The sequence below is a fragment of the Natator depressus genome, chromosome 2 (genome assembly GCF_965152275.1).
Source record: "Natator depressus isolate rNatDep1 chromosome 2, rNatDep2.hap1, whole genome shotgun sequence".
Classification (NCBI taxonomy): Eukaryota; Metazoa; Chordata; order Testudines; family Cheloniidae; genus Natator; species Natator depressus.
In genome coordinates, this window is record NC_134235.1 from 9,440,160 (window position 1) to 9,462,797 (window position 22,638).

At 40.8% G+C, this 22,638-nt stretch overlaps 1 protein-coding gene across 1 annotated transcript in view; it reads right to left on the reverse strand.

Moving 5' to 3' along the window:
* The window catches only part of DENND3 (DENN domain containing 3), a 67,607-nt gene extending 45,472 nt beyond the window's left edge, over positions 1 to 22,135 (reverse strand). The window contains exons 1-7 of the mRNA XM_074943787.1: positions 22,001 to 22,135; positions 14,498 to 14,774; positions 13,620 to 13,735; positions 12,981 to 13,120; positions 5,240 to 5,351; positions 3,932 to 4,051; positions 968 to 1,186 (exon numbers count right to left, since the gene is read on the reverse strand). Of these exons, the coding sequence (XP_074799888.1) occupies positions 968 to 1,186; positions 3,932 to 4,051; positions 5,240 to 5,351; positions 12,981 to 13,120; positions 13,620 to 13,735; positions 14,498 to 14,774; positions 22,001 to 22,084 (1,068 nt within the window). The 5' untranslated portion in view covers positions 22,085 to 22,135. The remainder of the gene's footprint in view (positions 1 to 967; positions 1,187 to 3,931; positions 4,052 to 5,239; positions 5,352 to 12,980; positions 13,121 to 13,619; positions 13,736 to 14,497; positions 14,775 to 22,000) is intronic.
* Positions 22,136 to 22,638: the final 503 nt, after the last annotated feature.

Here is a 22,638-nt window from a genome sequence, read left to right on the forward strand (position 1 = left end):
AAGCACCGGTGTGAACAGTGCTTTGTCGGCAGGAGCACTCTCCTGCCAACAAAGCCACTGCCACTTGTGGGGGCAGAAGTTTTTTGTTGGCAGGAGAGTGCTCTCCTGCTAATGAACAGCAGTTACACTGTGCGCCTTTTAGCAGCACAGCTGCAGTGGCACTGCCATGTCACTAAAAGCCTCGTAGCGTGGCCATACAGTCACACACCCTCAAACAAATGTAAAACTCTAAATTTTGGGCCCAAACTATCTGACAGTGTCATTTTGAGCAATTGAAGTTTTATTTGTCACTGAAAATGCTCTTTATATATCAACCTACAAAACACTTGTTAAAATATTAAAAATCAAAGAAGAAGAAAACTATGAATCCAATTCTGAAATCCCATTCTAAAAACTCACTTTTATATTGCTAAAGTCAAAGTGTTAATGTAAATCTGGAAATCCATCATGACAAAGAATTAGGAATTTGAGGCCCATGTACTGCACAAAAATATTAAGCATTTTCAAAGCTGTGCTTGGTGCTGCAGAGAAACAAGCAAAGATATGTGCCCTCCCTGAAAAATTGACAGTGTGAGGTCCTGATACTGCAATCACATACATACATGCAAAACGTTATCGACAGGAAAATTCCCACTGGCTTCAATGGGACTACTCATGTGCATAAATTACATCTGAGCATACATTTGCAGGATTGGGACCCAAATCTGACATCACATAACAAACAAGGATCATAGACCACGCTGGGGAAGGAGAAGACAGACTAGAGTTATAAGAATACAAACAAAAAAAAATTTTTTTTAAATCCACTCAATAACTAAATGATGGTTCTGTTGAAGTTAAAAAAAATTTTGTAGGAAATCTGGCAAAAATTTGTTTTAAAGAGGGACTGAATTGAGGCAAGGGAGATGACTTACTAAACAGACCTAGGGAAAAGCAGCAGCAAGAGTGGGAATGTTCTATGACAAACCTGGCTAACTTCTTCAAAATGATCAATGTGACATCCCATAAGAAAAGACGTTGGGGCCATTATAAAATCCAGCATCTGACGAGACAGAATAGGTACAAAAGTGTGTTGCCATTGAATAGGATGAAGGTACAACATGAAGCATTCAGCTATGAGTGTTAGCAGGGCCCAGTCAGAAGAGAAGAAAACAATCCTCTGCTCAGTTAAGATGCAAGTTATAATCTGTAAACGATGAAAATGATTAATATTAGTAATAATACTTGTTACATAGAGCAAGTTCTATAAAAAGCATCTCCAAGTACTTTACAATTTAAGGTTCACCTTCAGAGGATCAGTGTTACAGTAATACAGATTTTACACATTGATAAACTGAGACAAAGACAAGTTAAAGGATTCTTACACAGCCAGAGTGCTAGGAATAAAAACTGGGGTGAAATACTGGCTCCACTGAAGTCAATGAAAGTTACATGCCGTTACTTCAGTGGAACCAGGATTTCTCCTCAGGAGTCATAGAATCATAGAATATCAGGGTTGGAAGGGACCCCAGAAGGTCATCTAGTCCAACCCCCTGCTCGAAGCAGGACCAATTCCCAGTTAAATCATCCCAGCCAGGGCTTTGTCAAGCCTGACCTTAAAAACCTCTAAGGAAGGAGATTCTACCACCTCCCTAGGTAACGCATTCCAGTGTTTCACCACCCTCTTAGTGAAAAAGTTTTTCCTAATATCCAATCTAAACCTCCCCCATTGCAACTTGAGACCATTACTCCTCGTTCTGTCATCTGCTACCATTGAGAACAGTCTAGAGCCATCCTCTTTGGAACCCCCTTTCAGGTAGTTGAAAGCAGCTATCAAATCCCCCCTCATTCTTCTCTTCTGCAGACTAAACAATCCCAGCTCCCTCAGCCTCTCGTCCTAAGTCATGTGCTCTAGACCCCTAATCATTTTTGTTGCCCTTCGCTGGACTCTCTCCAATTTATCCACATCCTTCTTGTAGTGTGGGGCCCAAAACTGGACACAGTACTCCAGATGAGGCCTCACCAGTGTCTAATAGAGGGGAACGATCACGTCCCTCGATCTGCTCGCTATGCCCCTACTTATACATCCCAAAATGCCATTGGCCTTCTTGGCAACAAGGGCACACTGCTGACTCATATCCAGCTTCTCGTCCACTGTCACCCCTAGGTCCTTTTCCGCAGAACTGCTGCCTAGCCATTCGGTCCCTGGTCTGTAGTGGTGCATTGGATTCTTCCGTCCTAAGTGTAGGACCCTGCACTTATCCTTATTGAACCTCATCAGATTTCTTTTGGCCCAATCCTCCAATTTGTCTAGGTCCTTCTGTATCCTATCCCTCCCCTCCAGCGTATCTACCACTCCTCCCAGTTTAGTATCATCCGCAAATTTGCTGAGAGTGCAATCCACACCATCCTCCAGATCATTTATGAAGATATTGAACAAAACCGGCCCCAGGACCGACCCCTGGGGCACTCCACTTGACACCGGCTGCCAACTAGACATGGAGCCATTGATCACTACCCGTTGAGCCCGACAATCTAGCCAGCTTTCTACCCACCTTATAGTGCATTCATCCAGCCCATACTTCCTTAACTTGCTGACAAGAATACTGTGGGATACCGTGTCAAAAGCTTTGCTAAAGTCAAGAAACAATACATCCACTGCTTTCCCTTCATCCACAGAACCAGTAATCTCATCATAAAAGGCGATTAGATTAGTCAGGCATGACCTTCCGTTGGTGAATCCATGCTGACTGTTCCTGATCACTTTCCTCTCATGTAAGTGCTTCAGGATTGATTCTTTGAGGACCTGCTCCATGATTTTTCCAGGGACTGGAACCAGTCCTGTCTATCAGTCCACTGGCTCTAGCCACAAGACTACAATGTAAGAGGCCTTTATAGCACTCAAATTAAAGGGATAAGAAGCAAAACCAGACACTGATGAAACACACAAATGTACCACATAAATTTTTAGAGTAACGGGCCACAAATTGTTACGCTTGTATGGGCTCTAGAAGGAGGTGACCATGCACAACATTTTCAAATGGGAAGGCTGGCTGTGCATCAAAATGCATGCAGACAAATACACGAGATAGTGGGCATGGCTAAAAAAAATAAGCCAACACTACCTATTTTCAGAACTGAGATGCACACTAGGAACAAACCAAAGGCACAGATGAAACAAGGATCCAATCAGCCCTTCAATTCAAAAGAGGAATCAGCTGAGGGGGACAATGGTGATGTATTAAGAAAATAAGAGGGGCTGCTGGCAGGACATTGTCTTGCCTTTCTTCATTAATTACATTAGACAAATATAATGGTGGCACCTGTTGCGGCTCCATTGTTATGGCTGGCTGAGTTTTGCATGTAAAACAGATTGAATTCTCTGCTATGTATGATAAAAACAGTGTATACTCCCCAAAATTATAGCACTTACTGTTTTAGTATGGAATGAATTTTATGAGAGTTTACAAGTAAATCTGTTATTTAGTTTAGGAGTTTTAACAATTGGTCCTTTAAGAAATTTAGCACCTGGTGTTAGACCATGAAGGAAAAAGAACAATCAAGCTAATGTATCTTTAAAATCAGTTTAATCTAATCTGGACCCCAAAACACAAAAATGCCTTAATCAGAAACATATTTATTGCATGATGTTACTACACAGAGTTAAATTGTTTGAGTGCCCTAAATGTGCATTTCCATGTATTTTAATGTATTCGGATTTATTTTAAACTTTAACCTTAGCTCTGAATTTCCTGTGTTTACAAGTGCACGATTTGGGGATAATTACATCTCTGTAATGTATTTAACCCTAAATTACTGATATGTATTCTCCACCCGAACTCCATCTTGCAGATTTTTTTCTGGGAACAACAAGAAAAGAATCAAGGTAACAAGCAAAAAAAATGGTGACACTTTACAGAATCCTCTTTAAAGTTTTTTGTTTTGTTTTTACCTGTAGCACCTGTTCTGGTTTGAAACACAGTAATGGAAGATGGAGATCCAAGTCAATAATTGGGCTGTCTGGATCCTCCCGTGATGGAAAGACTATCTGTAGTGGTTTCATATTAAATACCTGTAGTAACACATGTTTTTCAATTTTTAAATGAAGAAATGGTCCCACAGAACATGAAATTTTAAATCCCAATTCTAATAATAAAATATTACGGTTATTGACAGAAAATTATATAAATAAATAAAAGCACAGAACCTAACATTTTGCTTTATGTACAAAAGATAATTGCAGTACTGGAAGTATTAAACTCAATAATAACCATCTCCATAAAGATTTATAAAGCACTTTGTGTTTCCTTTCAGTCTAGTAAGAGATTTTAGATACTGAAACAGATATTAAAATTGAGGAAATGAAATATCTTTTTACACAAAATTATAAAAAGTATTTTGATGTAATCATAATCATCTTTAATGGACTCTTGTCAATTATGTCTATTGTAAGTTTAGTCTAACTGCATTCTGTCTTTCTAGGCTACCTCTGCCTTTATCAGAACAATCTGTCTGGATCCACCTGCTTTATTATCTAATATTTTTTCTCCAATTCTAACTGAGAAACTTTACCAAAACATAATTTGTAATTTCACTGCTTGCTGATTACAACTTAAAGTGTAAACCAGCTTATAATAATTGATTTGATATAAATAAGGTTAATAATTAAGAGCTGAATCATGCCATTTAGACGACCCACAGAACGAACTGTGGAGAGCTGAACCATTCCAAAAGCAGCCTCTTGAAGCTCCCAGGTGCACATAGGGAGAATACACCCTTTTTTACCCCTGATACTTGACCTCTTTTTACAGTGCATCTATATATGGACCCCGTTACTGTAGTATCAGAGAGCCTCACACTCTTTAATGTATTTATTCTTCCAACACCCCTGTAACATAGGGAAGTACTGTCCTCATTTTGCAGATGGGGAAATTGAAGCTAAGTGATTTGCCCAAGGTCACACAAAACATCTGTGGTTTCAATTCCCTGCTCTGCCACATCTCCCAAGTACTAGACTAGCACTCTAAACACTCAAAAACCCTTCCTCTCCTTACTACCCTATCTGCTGTGTACCATGTGTCCATTAGAAAACAGGGTAAGAGTAGTCTGTGCCCCAGGAGCACAGGTACTGACTTCAGTGGCGTCACACTGGCATTAAAACCAGTGTTACAGAATATGCCCCATTTAACACAAACAGCACACTTAGTATTTTATAGTAGATAACGTTAAAATAATTGTGAAATTGAGCTTCACTAATTACCAAGTGGAGTGTTCCTGGTGGAGGACTGGGTATTAAAGATAATTTTGCTGCAAATTCTTTTATACGATCATCAACGTCTAAATCCCTGCGAGGCGTCAGATGTACCAGTAAGCTGAAATTAAAGTATGTCAAATATTTTTTTAAAATGTAACATGTAAAGAGGCTAAAAAATAAACTCTTCCTTGATACCTTAAAACTAAAAAAAAATTTGGGGGGATGGATAAAAGTATTATTGCAACTATTTAACCTCTGGTTTATTAGATAATTTAGAGGCTCCAACTGATTTTAACAATGTTGCTCTGTATGAAGCTGCTCCTTCATATCTTTCACACACAAGTTTATTTATTCTTCATGTGTGGAAGTCTGTCAAAATGTTTCTATTTTAGGAGTTGAACTTCTTCGCCACTTCAAAACCACAGAAGGCTAAAGCTTACTGGAAATTAGCCCGTTTTTGCAGGCTTACACGCACTATTCAGTTATAAATTAAAAATACACAATCCAAAAAAAGCATTACTACTGCAGCATTACAACTGAGCAATTAAATGCACGTCAAACTCAGAAGTTTAATTTCCTAAATCAGTACACGAATGTAAGTAGTGCAATAAATGACCATTAAAATGTGTGCTTCAACGTACATGCATTGTAGCAAAAAATTAACTACAAGAAGTTAGAACTTGGAATTTCCGGACTTTTGTGCTCATATAAATTGTCAGTTTTAAATTACATCAGATTTTTTTTTAAAAATGCTTTGGTTCATTTTTTGTACGTAAATGCGCTATTGTGTTTTGCCTGTGAAAATAAGTTCAGACACTGTTGTCAGCTCCAATTCATACCACAACATTATCATATTTTCAGTTTTCAGAGTAACAGCCATGTTAGTCTGTATTTGCAAAAAGAAAAGGAGTACTTGTGGCACCTTAGAGACTAACCAATTTATTTGAGCATGAGCTTTCGTGAGCTACAGCTCACTTTCACAAAAGCTCATGCTCAAATAAATTGGTTAGTCTCTAAGGTGCCACAAGTACTCCTTTTCTTTTTGCATATTTTCAGTGCAATAGTTGTTGTGATTGTGTCTAACTTGGGATTTAAGCTCCATGTGGAAGTGATCATTTCTTTCCCTATGTTTGCACACTGCCTAGGAAACAGACAGAGCTCCACAGAGCACAATAACGAACTGGAGACCACCAACTGTGCCCCACAATCAGAGAATGTGGATCCTGATCAGCCACTAGGAGACACAGACAAACAGGTAAGAGTTTATTCCAGCCAATAACTGGAGGAGTCACATCACAGAGAGGTTCTACTTTCAGTGCTGGAAGTCCTTTCTGACAAACTACAAGGTTATGTAATGACAGTCTAAAATTTCTCTGAAATATTTGGTATGATACCTAGGAAAGATCCAGTATTGGGACAAAGGAAATTTCCTAAACACAAGATATAATCGGACTTTACCTTTCTTAGCATTGAGCCAGCCATTCAGGAGTCTCATACAGCCATCTAATTTTTCAAAAGTGACTAGTAATTTTGGGTACATTTTTGGTTGTCCAACTTGAAACACCAGAGAGGCCAAACTTGCAGAAGGTGGGGGTTCAGTGTTTTCTGAAACTCATACCTCTTCAAGGCATCTCAAGTCTGCCACTTAAAAGTTACCCAAAATTACTAGTCACTTTTGAAAAGTTAGACCAATGTTCTCTCCTGAACAGAAATCTATATAGATTATCTGGCCAATAGCTTCAAAATTCACTCCTAGTTTGGCCCCTCCTTTCAGATGATGACACCTCTTCCCTATCAAAGGAACAGTGATCCAATTTTTTCCCCCATGATTTTGCCATCTCTTCTCCTGACCTCAACCTCCAACCCCACTTTCTGGCCCCATCCCTTCAGCCAGGAAAGATTAAGGGCTTGTCTACACTGGCACTTTACAGCGCTGCAACTTTCTCGCTCAGGGATGTGAAAAAACACACCCCTGAGCGCAGCAAGTTTCAGCGCTGTAAAGCACCAGTGTAGACAGTGCACAAGCGCTGGGAGCTGCACCCCTCGTGGAGGTTTTTTTGTTGTGGTGGGGTTTTTGGGGGGGTTTTTTTTTTATTTGAGAGCACTGGGAGAGCTCTCTTCCAGCGCTCTGCCACGACTACACAAGCCACATTAAAGGATCATGGCGTGAAAAAGTGTGTCCAGAATTTCATGTGAAGGGAGGGGAGCCAGCTGTGCTACCTTATCAGGTTTAGGCATCCAGCAGAATAGGAACTAGTAGCAGTTGCCTGTATTTAGATGAAGAGATTTGGGAGACTCAGTTGCCCAGAAATCCCTGCTGAAACCACATGACTGGTATTAAGGACACACTGCACCTGCAGGCTTGCTAGCAGCAAGCTCTATCTCATTTACTCTCTCTCAGCAGCCAGCTACTGAAAGTTGCATCCAGAATTGCTGGCTGTACTGGCAGAACCTGAGCTGTTATTGAATTGTGTGAATAACCAGGAGACTATCCTTTGTATCTGGGGAGACCTTGTCGGTCGGGGTGGTGTGGTATGAAAGTCCTCATGCTAGAAACAGCATCTCATCACAGACTAATCAAGGAGACGACCAGGGAGCTTGTACGAAAATGCAATTGCCTGTTCATAGTTGATGGCTGTCGTTTAATAACTGGGATTATTACCAGCTACCACTGTATCAATTTTAACCTGCTCTATATAAAAAAAGTGTCTCACTCCTATTATCTGGACTGCCTCTGCTAATTCAGAGATAACTAGTGCCACCTTTGAACCCCTGTTCATCACACCCACAATCACAAAAAGTGTCTGGGGTTTTAAAACTACAAGGGAGCACGCACCCTGAAGGTGCTGATGGCGAGTGTTCTTGTGTACATTTAACGGGTTTTGGGTTGTTTTTTTTTTTAACGTAAGTCTGTTGCAGTGAGTAGCGGTTAAGTTTACTTTCACGTTTATAAAGTCGCCACCATTAGCTGCCACTACTATTACCTTGTCACCGTTGCTACGGTAGGTACCTATTTTATTCTGTTGCACTGTCATTGTATTTTGCTATATTACTTTTAAGTAAAGCTGCTCACGGATCCAACTTGCCTATTGCATCGTTTAGGCCAGAGAGTTGTTCCTGGACGCTACCAAGGTACCCTACCAGAGTTATATAGTGCTTATTCAGATGGAGGCACAGCCAACTGTCATCCTTTCTATAAGCAGAGAGCTGCTGCAGATAGGTGGGCTGAATATTCCCACCTACCCAACACCGCTGCTAGGATTTTCATGATCCTTAAGAATATCAGACTCACAAGCAAGACATGAGCACTTGTCAGCTTCCAGGTGATCCATGAGAGAAGAGAAGGATACAGCTACTTATAGACTATGATCAAGTCACCTCTTAACTATCTCTTTGTTAAACTGAACAGACTGAGCTCCTTGCGTCTTTCACTAGTATCTGCAACAGACATTACCAGCACAGTGAGAAGGCCAGTGAGTGGTCTGAGGCATAAACAGTACCTTACCATGTCCAATAAATCATATGTCACAATTAGTCTGGTTAAATCCTGACATTCGCATCAAGAAGGGAAAATGTACGAAAGGAAAGGGACAGACAACTTTAAACAGAACTGTGCCTATTAATATACTATTATAGTATCTGATAGCGACGCCTTGGAAAAAAGCCTGCCCGACGGAAATGAGCTGTGGGAACAAAAAATATACTTCAAGCAAAGAGATTACAAAGGAGTGTACAGGTTCTCTAAACACTATTAACTAAGCATGATTTACTTTAGAAATTTTTCAGAAAGGAAGGCCTTCTAACAGCATCTTTGGGCTGGCTCACAAATAGCTCATAACCTTATGTAGAACAGACTTAGAGACATGTTGCGAGAGAGAGAGAAAAAATGTTCATCCATCCAAGATGGGGATTCACCCAGAAATGGGTGATTGCCACCAACTAAAAGATGTTTTTCAGTTTAGCTGGAGAGTAGTAGAACTTGAGGCCTAGGGACGAGCGTACTAGACTAGACCTCACAAAATCTGGGTTCTATTCCTGCTTATAGGTGACCCTAGGCCAGTCATTTCATCTCTCTGTGCCTCGGTTTCACTAACTGTAAAATGGAGAGGATACTGATCTTTGTAAAGCCCTTGAGATCTACTGATGAAAAGTATTATTATTGATGTGTGTCAGGACATGGATAGCATACAAACACACTGGAATGGAAATACCTGTTCAATACTCCTGAAACCCTTAACTTTTTGAAAAGAGCTATACTCCTGTAGATTAATCCAACAGCAACAATGTTTTGTAACGGTCTGGACTCTCAGTTTGCATTGGAGACAGAATCACACACTCCCAGTCTCCCTTTCAGTTTGTTCTGGCACTGGAATCACCAGCACTGCCCATTTGTAATGTAACACGTATTTGTAACATTAAGATTAATCATATAGAATATAAAGATCTTGATTGTTCTGATGGAAATTTGCAAATCAGTAATGTGACGCAAGGTACACACCAGGATTTAATGTATCCAATTACAAAATATGAACATGTCTCAGATTAAAAAAAATTAACTGGGACAAGAACAAGTTGTAACTTCTACTACTGGCTTCTCTTTGACTTATGTTAGGAACTTGAGCTGAATGCCAAAAAAAAGATAAAAATACCTTGGAGGTATCATGAATGAATAAAAATATCAATCCCACTTCAGGCCAAATCCTGTTCACTGGAGGTGCTGGAGCATGGGAACTGTGCACAGGAGTGTTCTGGGATAACTAGAATCTTTTGCCCCCCCCCCCCCCCCCAAGCTGCAGAGCGGAATAAGTAGCAGCAAAAGACACCTTCCTGCCCCCAGAACTATCTTCATTCCAACTTGCAAAGTCCTGTTCAAGTCAGTGTGTTAGAGCTCTTCAAAAAAAAAAAAAAAATGAATAAAGTTGGAAAAAATTGTTAGCGGACTTAAGAGAGAGGATAATACTGTTCCTCCATAACAATGATACTGAGATCTAAGTGGTTCAGAAACCAAATTAGTGACCAGCATTGCCCAAAAGAGCCACCGTAGCGTGAGTTTCATCTACTATTTTTATTTATATATTATTCTCACAGCAAAATGACTGATCAAGTGTTGTTATTTTTATCAACTACAATTGGTTAAGAACATAGTAATAAGCATCCTGATTGGTTAATAATTAAATACACAGTATTTTAATATCACATGCTGCAAAGAGCCACAGGGGACCCATTAAAGAGCCACTTGCAGCTTCCGAGCCTCAGTCTGAGTATCACTGCTCTATAACAACAGAAGGCCCAAAAGAGAGAGTCTGCACTCTTTGTATACTGCAACCGATGCTTTGTGGGGATTTTTGCTGGTCTAGCATTCTTGGGGAATGGGAAGAGCCTGGCTGATGGATCTGCAGCTACATGGATCCATCAGCCAAACCGCGCTCTGCGATAGGAATTAGGGAAATGACGGGAAGTAGAGGCTGCTGCATGAGACTTAACATAGCCAAATCTGAGTACCCAACTGCTTTAAAAAAAAAAAAAAAAAAAAAAAAAAATCAAACTGAAGGCTGAAGTTAGAGATTGCTAATATTCCACCTACACTGAGCATGCTCCCCAGCTCTTTGCTTCAACCTGCCACACAGAATTAAGCTTTCAGTTTCAAAGCAGATAAAATGGACAGAGGTGAATGCTTTCCCCACATCAAAATATTCTCTTTTTCCTTGTGGATAATGCAGCGAGCTAAAAGCCAGGAGAATGCAAGATCTAAACTTACCTACTAACTAGTGTTTCATGAGGAAACTGACATGATCATATTTAGAGCTGGGTGAAACTTTCTTTACTTCTGCTACATTGCACAGATGGGCCAGTGATAGCCTTTTGTTGACTGTATCCAAGGTCTCTGAAAGGTTTTGTTTTATCATAATGGGTGTTTGTCCACTAGAGAAGCCAGTCTCTGCTCTGTCCATTCTGAAGCATCAGTAAGAGGTTTAAGATTATTAACATGCAAAACCATGCTCTGATGCATCCCTAACCTCTGTCTGCCAGAACCTGGGAATGGGAGACAGGGATGGATCACTTGATGATTATCTGTTCATTTCCTCTGAAGACAGGATACTGGGCTAGATGGATTATTGGTCTGATCCAGTATGGCCATTCTTATGTTCGGTCTTTATGAATGACTATAAATTAGCAAAAAGAAAAAGGAGTACTTGTGGCACCTTAGAGACTAACAAATTTATTTGAGCATAAGCTTCCCTGAGCTACAGCTCACTTCATCGGATGCATTCAGTGGAAAATACTGAATGCATCCGATGAAGTGAGCTGTAGCTCAGGGAAGCTTATGCTCAAATAAATTGGTTAGTCTCTAAGGTGCCACAAGTACTCCTTTTCTTTTTGCGAATAGACTAACACGGCTGCTACTCTGAAACCTATAAATTAGCATTATGATGGACAATGAATAATCATTGGGCCAGGGAAAGTGAGCGATTGACTATTTAGCCTAGTGGTTTGGTTAGGGTACTCACCTAGAGTGTGGAAGATACAGGTTCAAGTCCCCCCTTCAATGACTATTTATTTATAAATGGAACAGCTTCACCAGGAGAGACTGACAGAGCCCTGTTCCACAATATCCCACATAACCTAGTGGTTAGGGCACTGGCTTGCAATGTGGAAGACTCAAGTTCAGACCCATTCTCCACATAAGGCAGAGGGTTTAACTCAACCTGGTGACCCACAACCTGGGTGAGTTTTCTAACCACTAGCCTAAAGCTTATAAGGGATTCCTCCACAACCTTTTTTTTTTTTTTTTTTGGGGGGGGGGGGGAGAAAAAAAAGAGATAAGAACTATTCAGCAAATTCATGAATAGGTTCTTGGAATTTGAGACTTAGCATTCGTTGAAAACAGCAAAGACTCGGTTTTTTTGTTTAGATTATTACAGCAGGCCTACAACTGCAAGTTATTCAGCACTGTACAAATGTAAAAAGAGTACCTGCCCTAAGGAGCTTACAATCCACTTCAGACACAAGCATATACATATTAAACAGGTTGAAGATGAAAATATGAAAACTTGAGATGGTAGCCTACACAATAAACTGAGGCTACAGTAGTCAACAAAACAGTTTCCCAAGTTCCACCCCATCTCTTGGCCCACTGCTAAAGTTGAAGTATTTTAAGAAGTTTTAGAAAGTAGCTTATTAGTCTCACTGTTAGGCCTTCAAAAACAGTGTAATTTGGGAACTAAATCCCCCTAATTTGCCTCTGGACTATCAGAATCCAAGTAATCATGTATTCCTTCACATGGAGTGGCTAGGTCACCTTATTCCACAGTGTGCCTCACCAATTACAGACAAGTTTACTTATCCTCTTTGTGAAACTTATTCTGTTCACAGTGAAGTGTTTTAAAATTTCCCCCAAATAGAGAGACCTGTAGAGTTTGAGATCTTTCAGGGAGAATCTAGATAAATCTGTATTAAAAATCAGTTCCCTGCAGATATTAATTTTGCACAGCCAGATAAAATCTCAAAGAACACCAACATTGGAATTTCTTTGAAACTGCATTTCTATCTTGTTACTGTTCAGGGGGCTTTTGTTTTAATTTTGTTTTTTCCCCTGCCTCATGCCATAATCACTTTTAACAAACTCCAGTTTTATTGTCACTCAAACATTCCCACTACATTGTCAAAATTTGACAATTCATACATAAAGGACTGACTGTAAATGTATTTGCAGCAGAGGCATAAATGATAGAACAGTAATACTTACCAAGAAAGACAGTCCTTAAGGGCATTAAAATATGGATATCTGGATATGACACAAATAGCAAATGGTACGAACCAGCCAAAAGCTTTAGTAGTCTGCACAGATTCCCTGTGGGCTTGCCCATTTGAAGAGATATAACCATCCTATGAGAAAGCTACATATTAATATTGTGACGTTACTCATGAAATTATGGTTGGTATTTTTGAGGGAACCTAAGCAAGTTAGACACCCAACTCCCATTGAGATTTGGACATCTAACTCCCTTAGACTCCTTTAAAAATCTCAGTTTGTAAAGATTAGATCTACGTGCTAAAAGCAAGTTATTTGCACTATGAACATCTACCAAAAACACTGAGTATATTACTCACAAACATTAATGTACCTAAAAATATTCTTAAGGCCAAATTTTGCTCTCAGATACTCCAGCACCATTTCCACTAAATTCTATTGGGAACTGTGCTTGAGTATATGGGCACAATATTGTATTAAGTGGGGAGTACTACTCTTAAAGAGTTGTTCCAGATTGGTATCAAAATATACAAATATCCAATAACTTATGTGAGGCATCCAATTAAGTACGTATTATTAAAATGTATTACCTAATATTTAAGTTTTATTAAAAGTGTAAATTAAAAAACATACTTGAATAGGTTGGTAATACTGTGCAACAACACCATAGGTTCTGTTACCACAGACATCTGTGAAGACCAGAAAATGAATGTGATTCTCTTTTGATTCAGAAGTTATGTAAAGTCCTCCTGCAAATAAGACAAGTACTTTTCAAAATATACATTACTGAAAAATAGTTTGTTTTAATCACGCAGCTTGCATTGCTATAGTTACAGCAAGTATTATGAGACTTGTTACTTTACTTCCACTGTAATGCTTCATTTTAAAGGGATTATAGCACACCTACATACATAATTCACTTGATCTGAAATTGTTATACAACATCTTAAGCCATACACAAATTTCACTGGACAAGTGAAAACACTACACAGCTCATTTTGTATTTGTGACATGCCAAAAACATATCACAAAGTCGAGCTGATGGACTTCTGCCTATGTTTAAAAAAAAAAAAAAAAAAAAAAAGAGGCTTTTGGGAAATGGTCTCTATTTTAGGGACATCCTAATATATATATGGTATTGGAGTGGGAAAGGGTATTCATTCATATTTAAAAGGATATTTTCTTCAACCTAAAAGGCAGAGAAGAGGGGAGACGAGATGACAGCCTTAAAAATACCATAAAATACAGGAAAGTAGAAAAATTTGATTATAAGCTCTCTTGGGCAGGGAGCATCTCTCTGTTCTGTACTTGTACAGGCCCTGGCACAATGAAGTCCTACTCCATGAGTGGGGTTTCGTGGTACTATGATAATACAAATAAAAAAAAATTAACCTGTCAATATCCATAAACAGCAGCAATAAGGGAAGAGGTATTATTATTATAGGCCACCAAATAGATAAAGTGTTTATAAACATCTCTAAACTAACAGTTAAATGAAAACCACATCATACCTGGAAAGCATAGTTGTGGCAAGCCAATAAGATCAATATCTTTTGGAACACTAATATCCTCAGTATCAGATGCTTTCTGTTCCCCATTTGGATTTTTCAAATTTTCAAGCTTAGGTCTCTCTTTCTTTTTTCGGAAAGAACGTCGTTTTGTTTTGTTGAAGTTACTACTATTTATGTTTGTCGCTTGAATCGCCTCTTTGCTGATAAACGGAGGCACAAAAACGGACAGAACTTCTGGATCAAGTGGAGGAAAGTTTCTCTCTTCTTTCTGAGCAAGCTAAAAACAAAATAAATAGACATTTATTGTTATTCTTTTTAATGTATTTAGCCATATTTTCCATTCTGCCCTAGTGATTGTAAATGTGACAAGAATATTATTTTCTTCTTTCCAGTTTCTTCGTTTTCCCTTCCACAACCTCATCCTAAGCCCATTGAAGTCAATGGAAAGACTCCATTTGTCTTCAACAGTCACAGCATTAGGTCCCTTATCTTAATCTATTCATGATTCAAGCCTTACTATATCAATGGTTTCTCTTTGGCAAGCAACGCTTCCAAAACTAACATCAGCACATACCAAAAAGATACTTTTTCCTCCTTTCATGTGTTAAGAGTAGACCCAAATAATTCTATTTGTCTTACAGTTTTCTCAGAGATAAACAAGAACAAAAAGGAAAATATGTCCACATCCCCCTCAAGTGTATCCTTGGTTTCATAAAAATTACATTTCTTTTATACTAGTTTTCAAGAGAGACCATACTTTTACATTACCACATAATTTTATACCACGGTTAAAAACTACATGCTACCAACACTATCACACACACGGTAAGAGGCATTTTAAGCACTAAGGGTGTAATACTGTACCTACGGACCTTAATAAGAGTTTTCCCTCTGACTTATATAGGTACATGGCCAGACCCTATAAGATTATGCAGCAAATTGCAATGCTTTCTGGTAAGTAGCTTGGTAAAAAAAAAAAAACCTGTAGCTCTACAAACTCTTGCTCTCTCTTTTTGTAACAACTTACCCTGGAAGATTGCAGAAGATGGGCAAGGGGGTGCTCCCTTACATGCTCGTGACTGAGTGGTGGGGCCAGATCTGAATAGTTCCATCTCTAACTCTTCGGCTGCAGGAACAGATTAATTCTACAGCCTCAAAATTGCAAGAGAAAATTGTGTGCGTCTTAAGGGTATGTGGAAACTGGGAAGCTAGACCTCCCTGTGACTGAATGTGTGTCTCAATCTTCAAATTTTTGCTTCAAGGCTAAGGGAAGGATGAATCAGACCTATGGCTATTTACTTTCAACTTCAAACACAATATAGTATGTATACGAAAAATATTCCCAAAGAGACAATGCTGCCCTTTCCCTCCTGTACATTTTTCCACTATTTTGAACAGCTCAACAATAAATCATTGCTTCATTTAAAAACAGGCCTTTTATATCAAAAGTTTTGGAATTAAGAAAAAGTTTTAAATGACTTAACTCTTTGAGCAGGGGGTTGGACTAGATGACCTCCTGAGGTCCCTTCCAACCCCGATATTCTATGATTCTATGAACTCTGTGTAATGGTTGGGTCAAACCAGCAAGTTCCTCCAGACTGGAGTGTACATACAAAAAGTATCTTTGAAATTATATATTCCTTCTAATTTTTCTGTATCTTCTGCTAAGTGTACTGCAATAGTATATGTCAAAGAAAATAAGGGTGAAAAAAATCACGCTTCTACAAAACATTTAAAGACATGGTCTCTGCCACAAGCACTTTACAATCTAAGACAAAGGCTAGATACATATCCACTGGGAGATCCAGAGGATGGCAATTAACTTAAAAATATATTAATGTAATAAATTGGGGTGGTGACTGATGTATTACTGACATGGTAAGAGTCTGAAGCTTCATTTTTCTCTTAATTGGCAGTTTTCTAATGTCTAATGAAGTAATCGAGAAACAAGACATTTCTAATTTGATCACTATCAAAACATGCTACTAAGCATTTTAGAGGGAAATCAAGGAATTATCCCTTAGCCCTGAAACTGTTATATAAGAAAAAAAAAAAAGAAGTTACTTTGGTGGCAGCAATCTTAATTTGTATTAAACCCGCTACAAGAGAATTACCAAATTCACTTATCACTCAACTAATAATTCACTTGTACTGAGGGCTGTGACATCTTGGGGGGGTTGTAGTTCATTTATGTAACTGTCTTCAGCAGCAGCATTAAATCCAACCTCTCTCGTTACTGCATGGTCAGTTCCGACACAGTGACCTTATTGTCAGGATCAAAGTCAGCTGACATTAAGTTTTCTAGCCAAAGTCATATAGTTTAACCATGCAGTTCAGTGATTGAGAGGGAATGTCAACTTTCACCTTCTATATATTTATCATGCTCTTCCACTGTTATCCAATAATATCCTAGAAATCAGTGATGGAAAAGATGACACCCCACCCCCCCAATAATGTGCTAGGTCACGTATAGGGGACAGACATAAAGACAGACCCTGCTCCAAACATCTTACCATTGCAGGGGAAGAAAATGAGAAGACAGGATAAGATGCACTGGAGGATCCAGAGGAGAGTGTAATCTTAGATATATTTGTTTTCCTGATCTCATTCTCTTCTCATCTAACATTAGATTAAAGAATGTTTCATGGAGCGTATTTGTGGAGGCCATAGAAGAAGTGCCTCGGGGGGGGGGGGGGGGAAGAGAAGAGAAGAGAAGAGGATTAGAACATGCCAACTGGGACAGAGAAGTCCTTCCATGCAGAGAAGACAGCACAGAGAAGGCAAGAAGATAGGAGTGAGAAAAAGAAATGAAAAGGGCATGAAGGCAGATGTGCAGAGGCTGAACTTGGTGCAGGGTGGAGTTTTGAGGGAGACAGGCAATTTAAACTTTATATGGTGGGTAAATGGTAAGGGATGAAGAAGCCTAATCAACAAGTAAGGGAGATATCAATTTAGCATCTCACTTTGTATGGACAGGAGAATGATGCAGGCAGGCAGCCAGAAAGCAAGGCAGGAGAAGATCAAAATATGTAGAAATTGAGACAAAGGAAAGGTTTGTTTTTTAAACAAAAAGGGAGAAGTGGCAAGAATTGCTGACAATTTGGATACATGGAGAGGAGAGGGAAGACTAATAGCTAAAACAACAGAGATTAAATCCCTGCTTTAAGTACAAAAGACTCAACTCAGCTTTAACTATGGAGCCACAGCCAGCCCCTCACTAATAAACAGAGAACACAAAATAAATTATGTAATTTTGTATTTAGTTCAGTAAAACCTCCCATTCTTAAACATTTACATGGAGCTAACCCAGAATTTCCAATCTGCCAAACCACTGTGCTGCAGAAACCAGGGGGCCTGGCCACAGAATTTGTATGATGATAATACTGTGACAGGGACCAGAATTTCTCCCTTATTGTTTTCATTTTACCTCATTTCAGTTGCCAGACACCATTGCTAATAATTAATAAATCTATTATTAGAGTAGTTTTACTGTAGTTTAACTGTACACAATTTTAAGGACTGATGCAGTGTCATCATGGGGGGGAGCAAAAAACAAATATAAAAGTCAAGAGTCATATCTTTAAAAAAGTCAAGTAACAGGACTTACTTTCTCATGTTATTGCAAATACTGTGCTTCTCCTAATTCTTCAGAGTTTTTTTGTTTTTTTTAAATGGGTTCCCCCCCGGCTTGAAGAGGAAGAAATTAAAGTCATAGCTGAGAGTTTACTGGGCTGGTCCTTTATTTCTCAGCAGCATCACTAATGAGCTCCAGCGTTCTAACAGCCTCCCATGCAGTCCATGGATTCATTTGGCAAGAATCAATATTACAAATTTTTCCATGTTTTAATATCATTTGAAGACTCAAATTAGTTAAAGGCCTACGGGTTTAATCACAATTAGCTGATATAATGCTGGATGCAATTTATCCTGGACTGTGCAAAGTCACAGTCAACACACTCTGAGATAAATGGATTCTTCACAACCGTGTTCAGATATGGTAAAACTATGTACAGTAGTGTAGATCAGCCCTAAGGAAAACTGGTTCATCCATTTACCATTACAACCATAAAAAAAGCTCTTCATGTCAAACCTACAAAAATGCAATGAAAGGCCCCTACTACAATCTTCAAGCTCTTGTACTGAACTCTACTGCTAGCTAAAATCGTATATCATTCAAAGTGAGTGAGTAGCAGCAAAGAGGTCATTTGAACGCACAAATATGTGACATGAAATTGCTATTGAAAGAAAGCACAGAATAAAGTTGAAGAAATGATGTAAACGGTGTCTATGAAACAAAAGGGATTTTCCAAACCAGCTTTTGAGGGGTTACATAGACCAGGAACACTTCAATCATTTTGACTTCCACGATCATATCTCTAGGGTTGCGCTTATGAAATCCTTAACTTCCCCTTGCTTCTAGTAGACTTTTTTTGTTAATGCAAAACACATCCACTACTAAACGCCTGCCTAGCAAAAGATCATTAGACAGTTGTTTTGATTGATCAGTTTTGATCAGACAACGTCACCCTTTACGTACTGTTTTTCTGAGGAGTACTTGGCAACTTGCTTACATGCAACACAAAGGAGTAACCATCATTGTCACCAACACCACAACATGCCAGGACATCAGGATTTGCCATCCCACAGTTCGGGCTCTTTTAGCCAACCACAAAAGTCAGACAGAATCATTGTGATCATCTATCTAGTCTGACCTCCTGCATAACACAAGCTATAGAACATCCCCAAAATAATTCATATTTAAACTAGAGAAGATGATCTGACCTGACCAGATGGGGAAAAGGAATCAGTTAACAATACCATCTACACTGCTGTACCCTGCATAACTCTAAGACATGAAGCTACATTTCCTATTACTCACTCCTGAGTGTGTCCGTTTCCTCTTCCACCTTTTTCTATCTATCTTTCTCTTTCTGTCTAGAGAGAGTCCGTTTAGCCAGCCAAGGGAAATCTATCTTTGAACTGCTTTGCTGCATTCCTTTTGACAAGCTAAAAGTGATAACTAGCAGCCTGATCTGAAGTGAAAGGTATTCTAGTCACAGACATGCAAAAGGAAAATAAGAACAGTCTAATACAATATTTTTCAGGGCCAGTGGAGTAAAACTAGGCTCCAAGAATGAAGAACCGGGTTATGCCACATGATCTTCCAGCAACAGAACTGTAAGCATCAGAGAGACACACTACATTCCCCTACCTTTTGCTATTCTTTTCTCTCTTCCCTTTTGATCATGTTTTGTCATTAGAAGAAACAGGCTTAGATTTTTAACAACCAAACGTGAGCGCCACCATTTGAAAGTGACTACTCACTATCAACAATGACATTTGATGCCCTCTGGCAGACCATCAAGGGTTTTTCAAAAATATAATAAATAGAGTAACTTGTGATATCATCCTAGAAGTTTTATCTAATCCATGCAACAAACCCCAGCTTCATGTTGCCATAACCGCACTACTGAAGAAACCTGGATCTAGCGCCCTCTGGAGTCAGATGCTCCTGTATCAGCTACAGGGTAACCGACTGCTCTACAAATGTCTTCTATCTTAAGTACTTACCAGGACAGTTCAGGGCAACTGCATCTATGTTTTCCCTTACTGGGTCAGCATTGGTACCCATTCTCAGGCTTCCAGCTCTGACCTGTTGCCTTTCTTGGGTGGAGACCCTGGTCAGAAGGGAGAGACACACAGGTATCTCCAGCCTGAACAGTTCCCTCTCTTCCGTGTGTTATCCTCAGCAAAAAAGTTAGTCTACATAAATAGGCCTACTTGCTTCTCCTCTCAGACACAGTGTAACTGCCCTTAGTTATTAGCTACCACACAGTTCTTCCTAAGCAAACATATTTTATTCTTAAGGTAAAAGCACTACAGAAAAAATATATTAAAAACAATTTAAAAACCCTCCATGCATGCTAATAAGCTTACCAGAGATCATAAGTGTTCTGGTCAGTGTCAGTCCTTCCAACTCTTCCCCAAGGATTGGGGCCCTCCGTGGACTGGAGGTCCTGTCCATTTGCTGGATCAGAACAGAAAGCCCTTAGCCTGTTTAAAACTCAAAAATCTTTTCTTTGTCTGATGGTCCCTGAAGAATCCAGTTTGAAGCAGTATATGCAAACCTCTACAGGGGGTGTCTTCAAAGGGCTGATAACCAGAGGAATTACATTAACATACCCCATCCTCCTACAGGAATTACATATAATCTCACAACAACACATAAGCAACTGCATTTTAATACACTGGACCCCAAACATATTAAACTCAAGTCATTGAGGTTTGTCCAAGATATTGCCATCAGTCACACTTACATGACGCCTTTTACCACAGTATCTAAGCATCTCTCAAATCTTGTGTATTTATCCTCAACAAATATTACAAAATACTTCCCAAACTCCATTTTACAAATGGGGAAAACAGAGGCACAGATCAACCAAGTAACTTGCCAAGGTCATATAGGAAAGTCTGGGGGGGTTTAAATAATTGAACCCACGGTCTTCCAATCTGGGCTAGTACTCTAGCACTCTTTCCTGCACCCGAACCACCTGCTCCAGCCCTGATCCCCCTCCTGCCCTCTGAACCCCTTGGCCCCAGCCCAGAGCCCCCGAACTCCTCATTTCTGGCCCCACCCTGGATCCCACACCCCCAACCAGAGCCCAAACCCTCTCCCAAACCCCAACCCCAATTTTGTGAGTATTCATGGCCTGCCATACAATTTCTATTCCCAGATGTGGCCCTCGGGCCAAAAAGTTTGCCCACCCCTGGTTTAGATAATACTTAGTCCTGCCTTGAGTGCAGGGGAACTAGACGAGAGGACCTCTCAAGGTCCCTTCCAGTCCTATGATTCTACATCGCAAACACTGACAGGGGCATGTCTGGATTCCCCACGTCCCTTTGTAGGCTCCCATCAAGTTGTGATGGGGTGCTGATGCACAAAGCCTTTCTGAAGCAGCGTGCTGAAGTTATTCCATTGCACCAAAACAGACCAGTGCAACCTCAACGAGTCAGTAACAGCCAAACTCGGGCAGAGCACCCTCCCTACATCTCTCCTGCCCATCACGCTAGCAAAACCTTGTATTTCGCAAGGACAAGCTATAGCTCAAATTCAGTTAACTGCCAAGAAAAGAGAGTCGGATGTCTCCCTTACTAACGCAAGATTAACGGTGCTGACTCTTTGGGAGGTTCACTCTGGGGTCACACGGTCCCAACCGAGGCAGGAGAGGAAGTCAGCAAAGCAGGCGGCCCGATGACTTCTCTCATCCGCTGCGTGGCCAAGCAAGCCGGTTCTCACCGCTAGACTAGGCACGCCGGTCTGTCCGGCCAGCCGGCGCTGTCCAACCCACTGCCCACAGGGCACCAATTCGGCTTCCCCGGGGCAGCCCGGCTGCGAGGCTGGGGCGGCGCGCAGGGCAAGAGGGTTCCCCAGCCCGTGGCTGCCAGCCCAGCCCAGCCCAGCCTGCTCCGCGGGGCCGGCGGGCAAGCCAGGCCGGGAGTTACCTGGTACGCGTCCTCCACCCTCTCCCTGGGGGCTCCCGCCAGCACGCAGATCTCCAGCAAGCCTGAGGGCAGCACCTCCTCCATGGCGCCGGCACGGCAGCCGCCCTCAGACTCCCCTCCTCCCCCGGGCGGGGTCGGGCACCTGCTCCGGAGCCGCGCCCCCCGACCGCGCTCCTGGGGGCGGGAGGAGGGAGGGAGAGAGAGAGAGAGAGGCTCCACGGCGCAGTCAGCCCCTGATTGGCTGTCTGCCCCATTGCCCGCGCGCCCCCGCGGGACGTGTAGCCAATCGGAGCCGCCTGCACAGGTTGAGGCCGCGGGGCTCCTTCTTTCCTTCGTCTGGCGCGGCAGCCAGACCGCCCTTCCCGCAGCACTTGTGCGCACAGAGCGGCAGGGGAGGGGCGCTCCGCTGCTGCCCCCTCCCTGAACGGCGGCGGCGGCGGCGGCGGCGGCCGGGGTCGTGACTGGGGATTCAAGGAGGGCCGAAAGGGACCAGTAACCCAGTTACACACACGCCTGTCCCCTGCTCTCTCACACACACACACCTCCCCCCCCCATATTAGGGTTGAAAGCCATCCGGGATATCTTAAGAAAATGACATTACCTCATGTTGGGGGAGAAAATCTCTGGGAATAATTTCA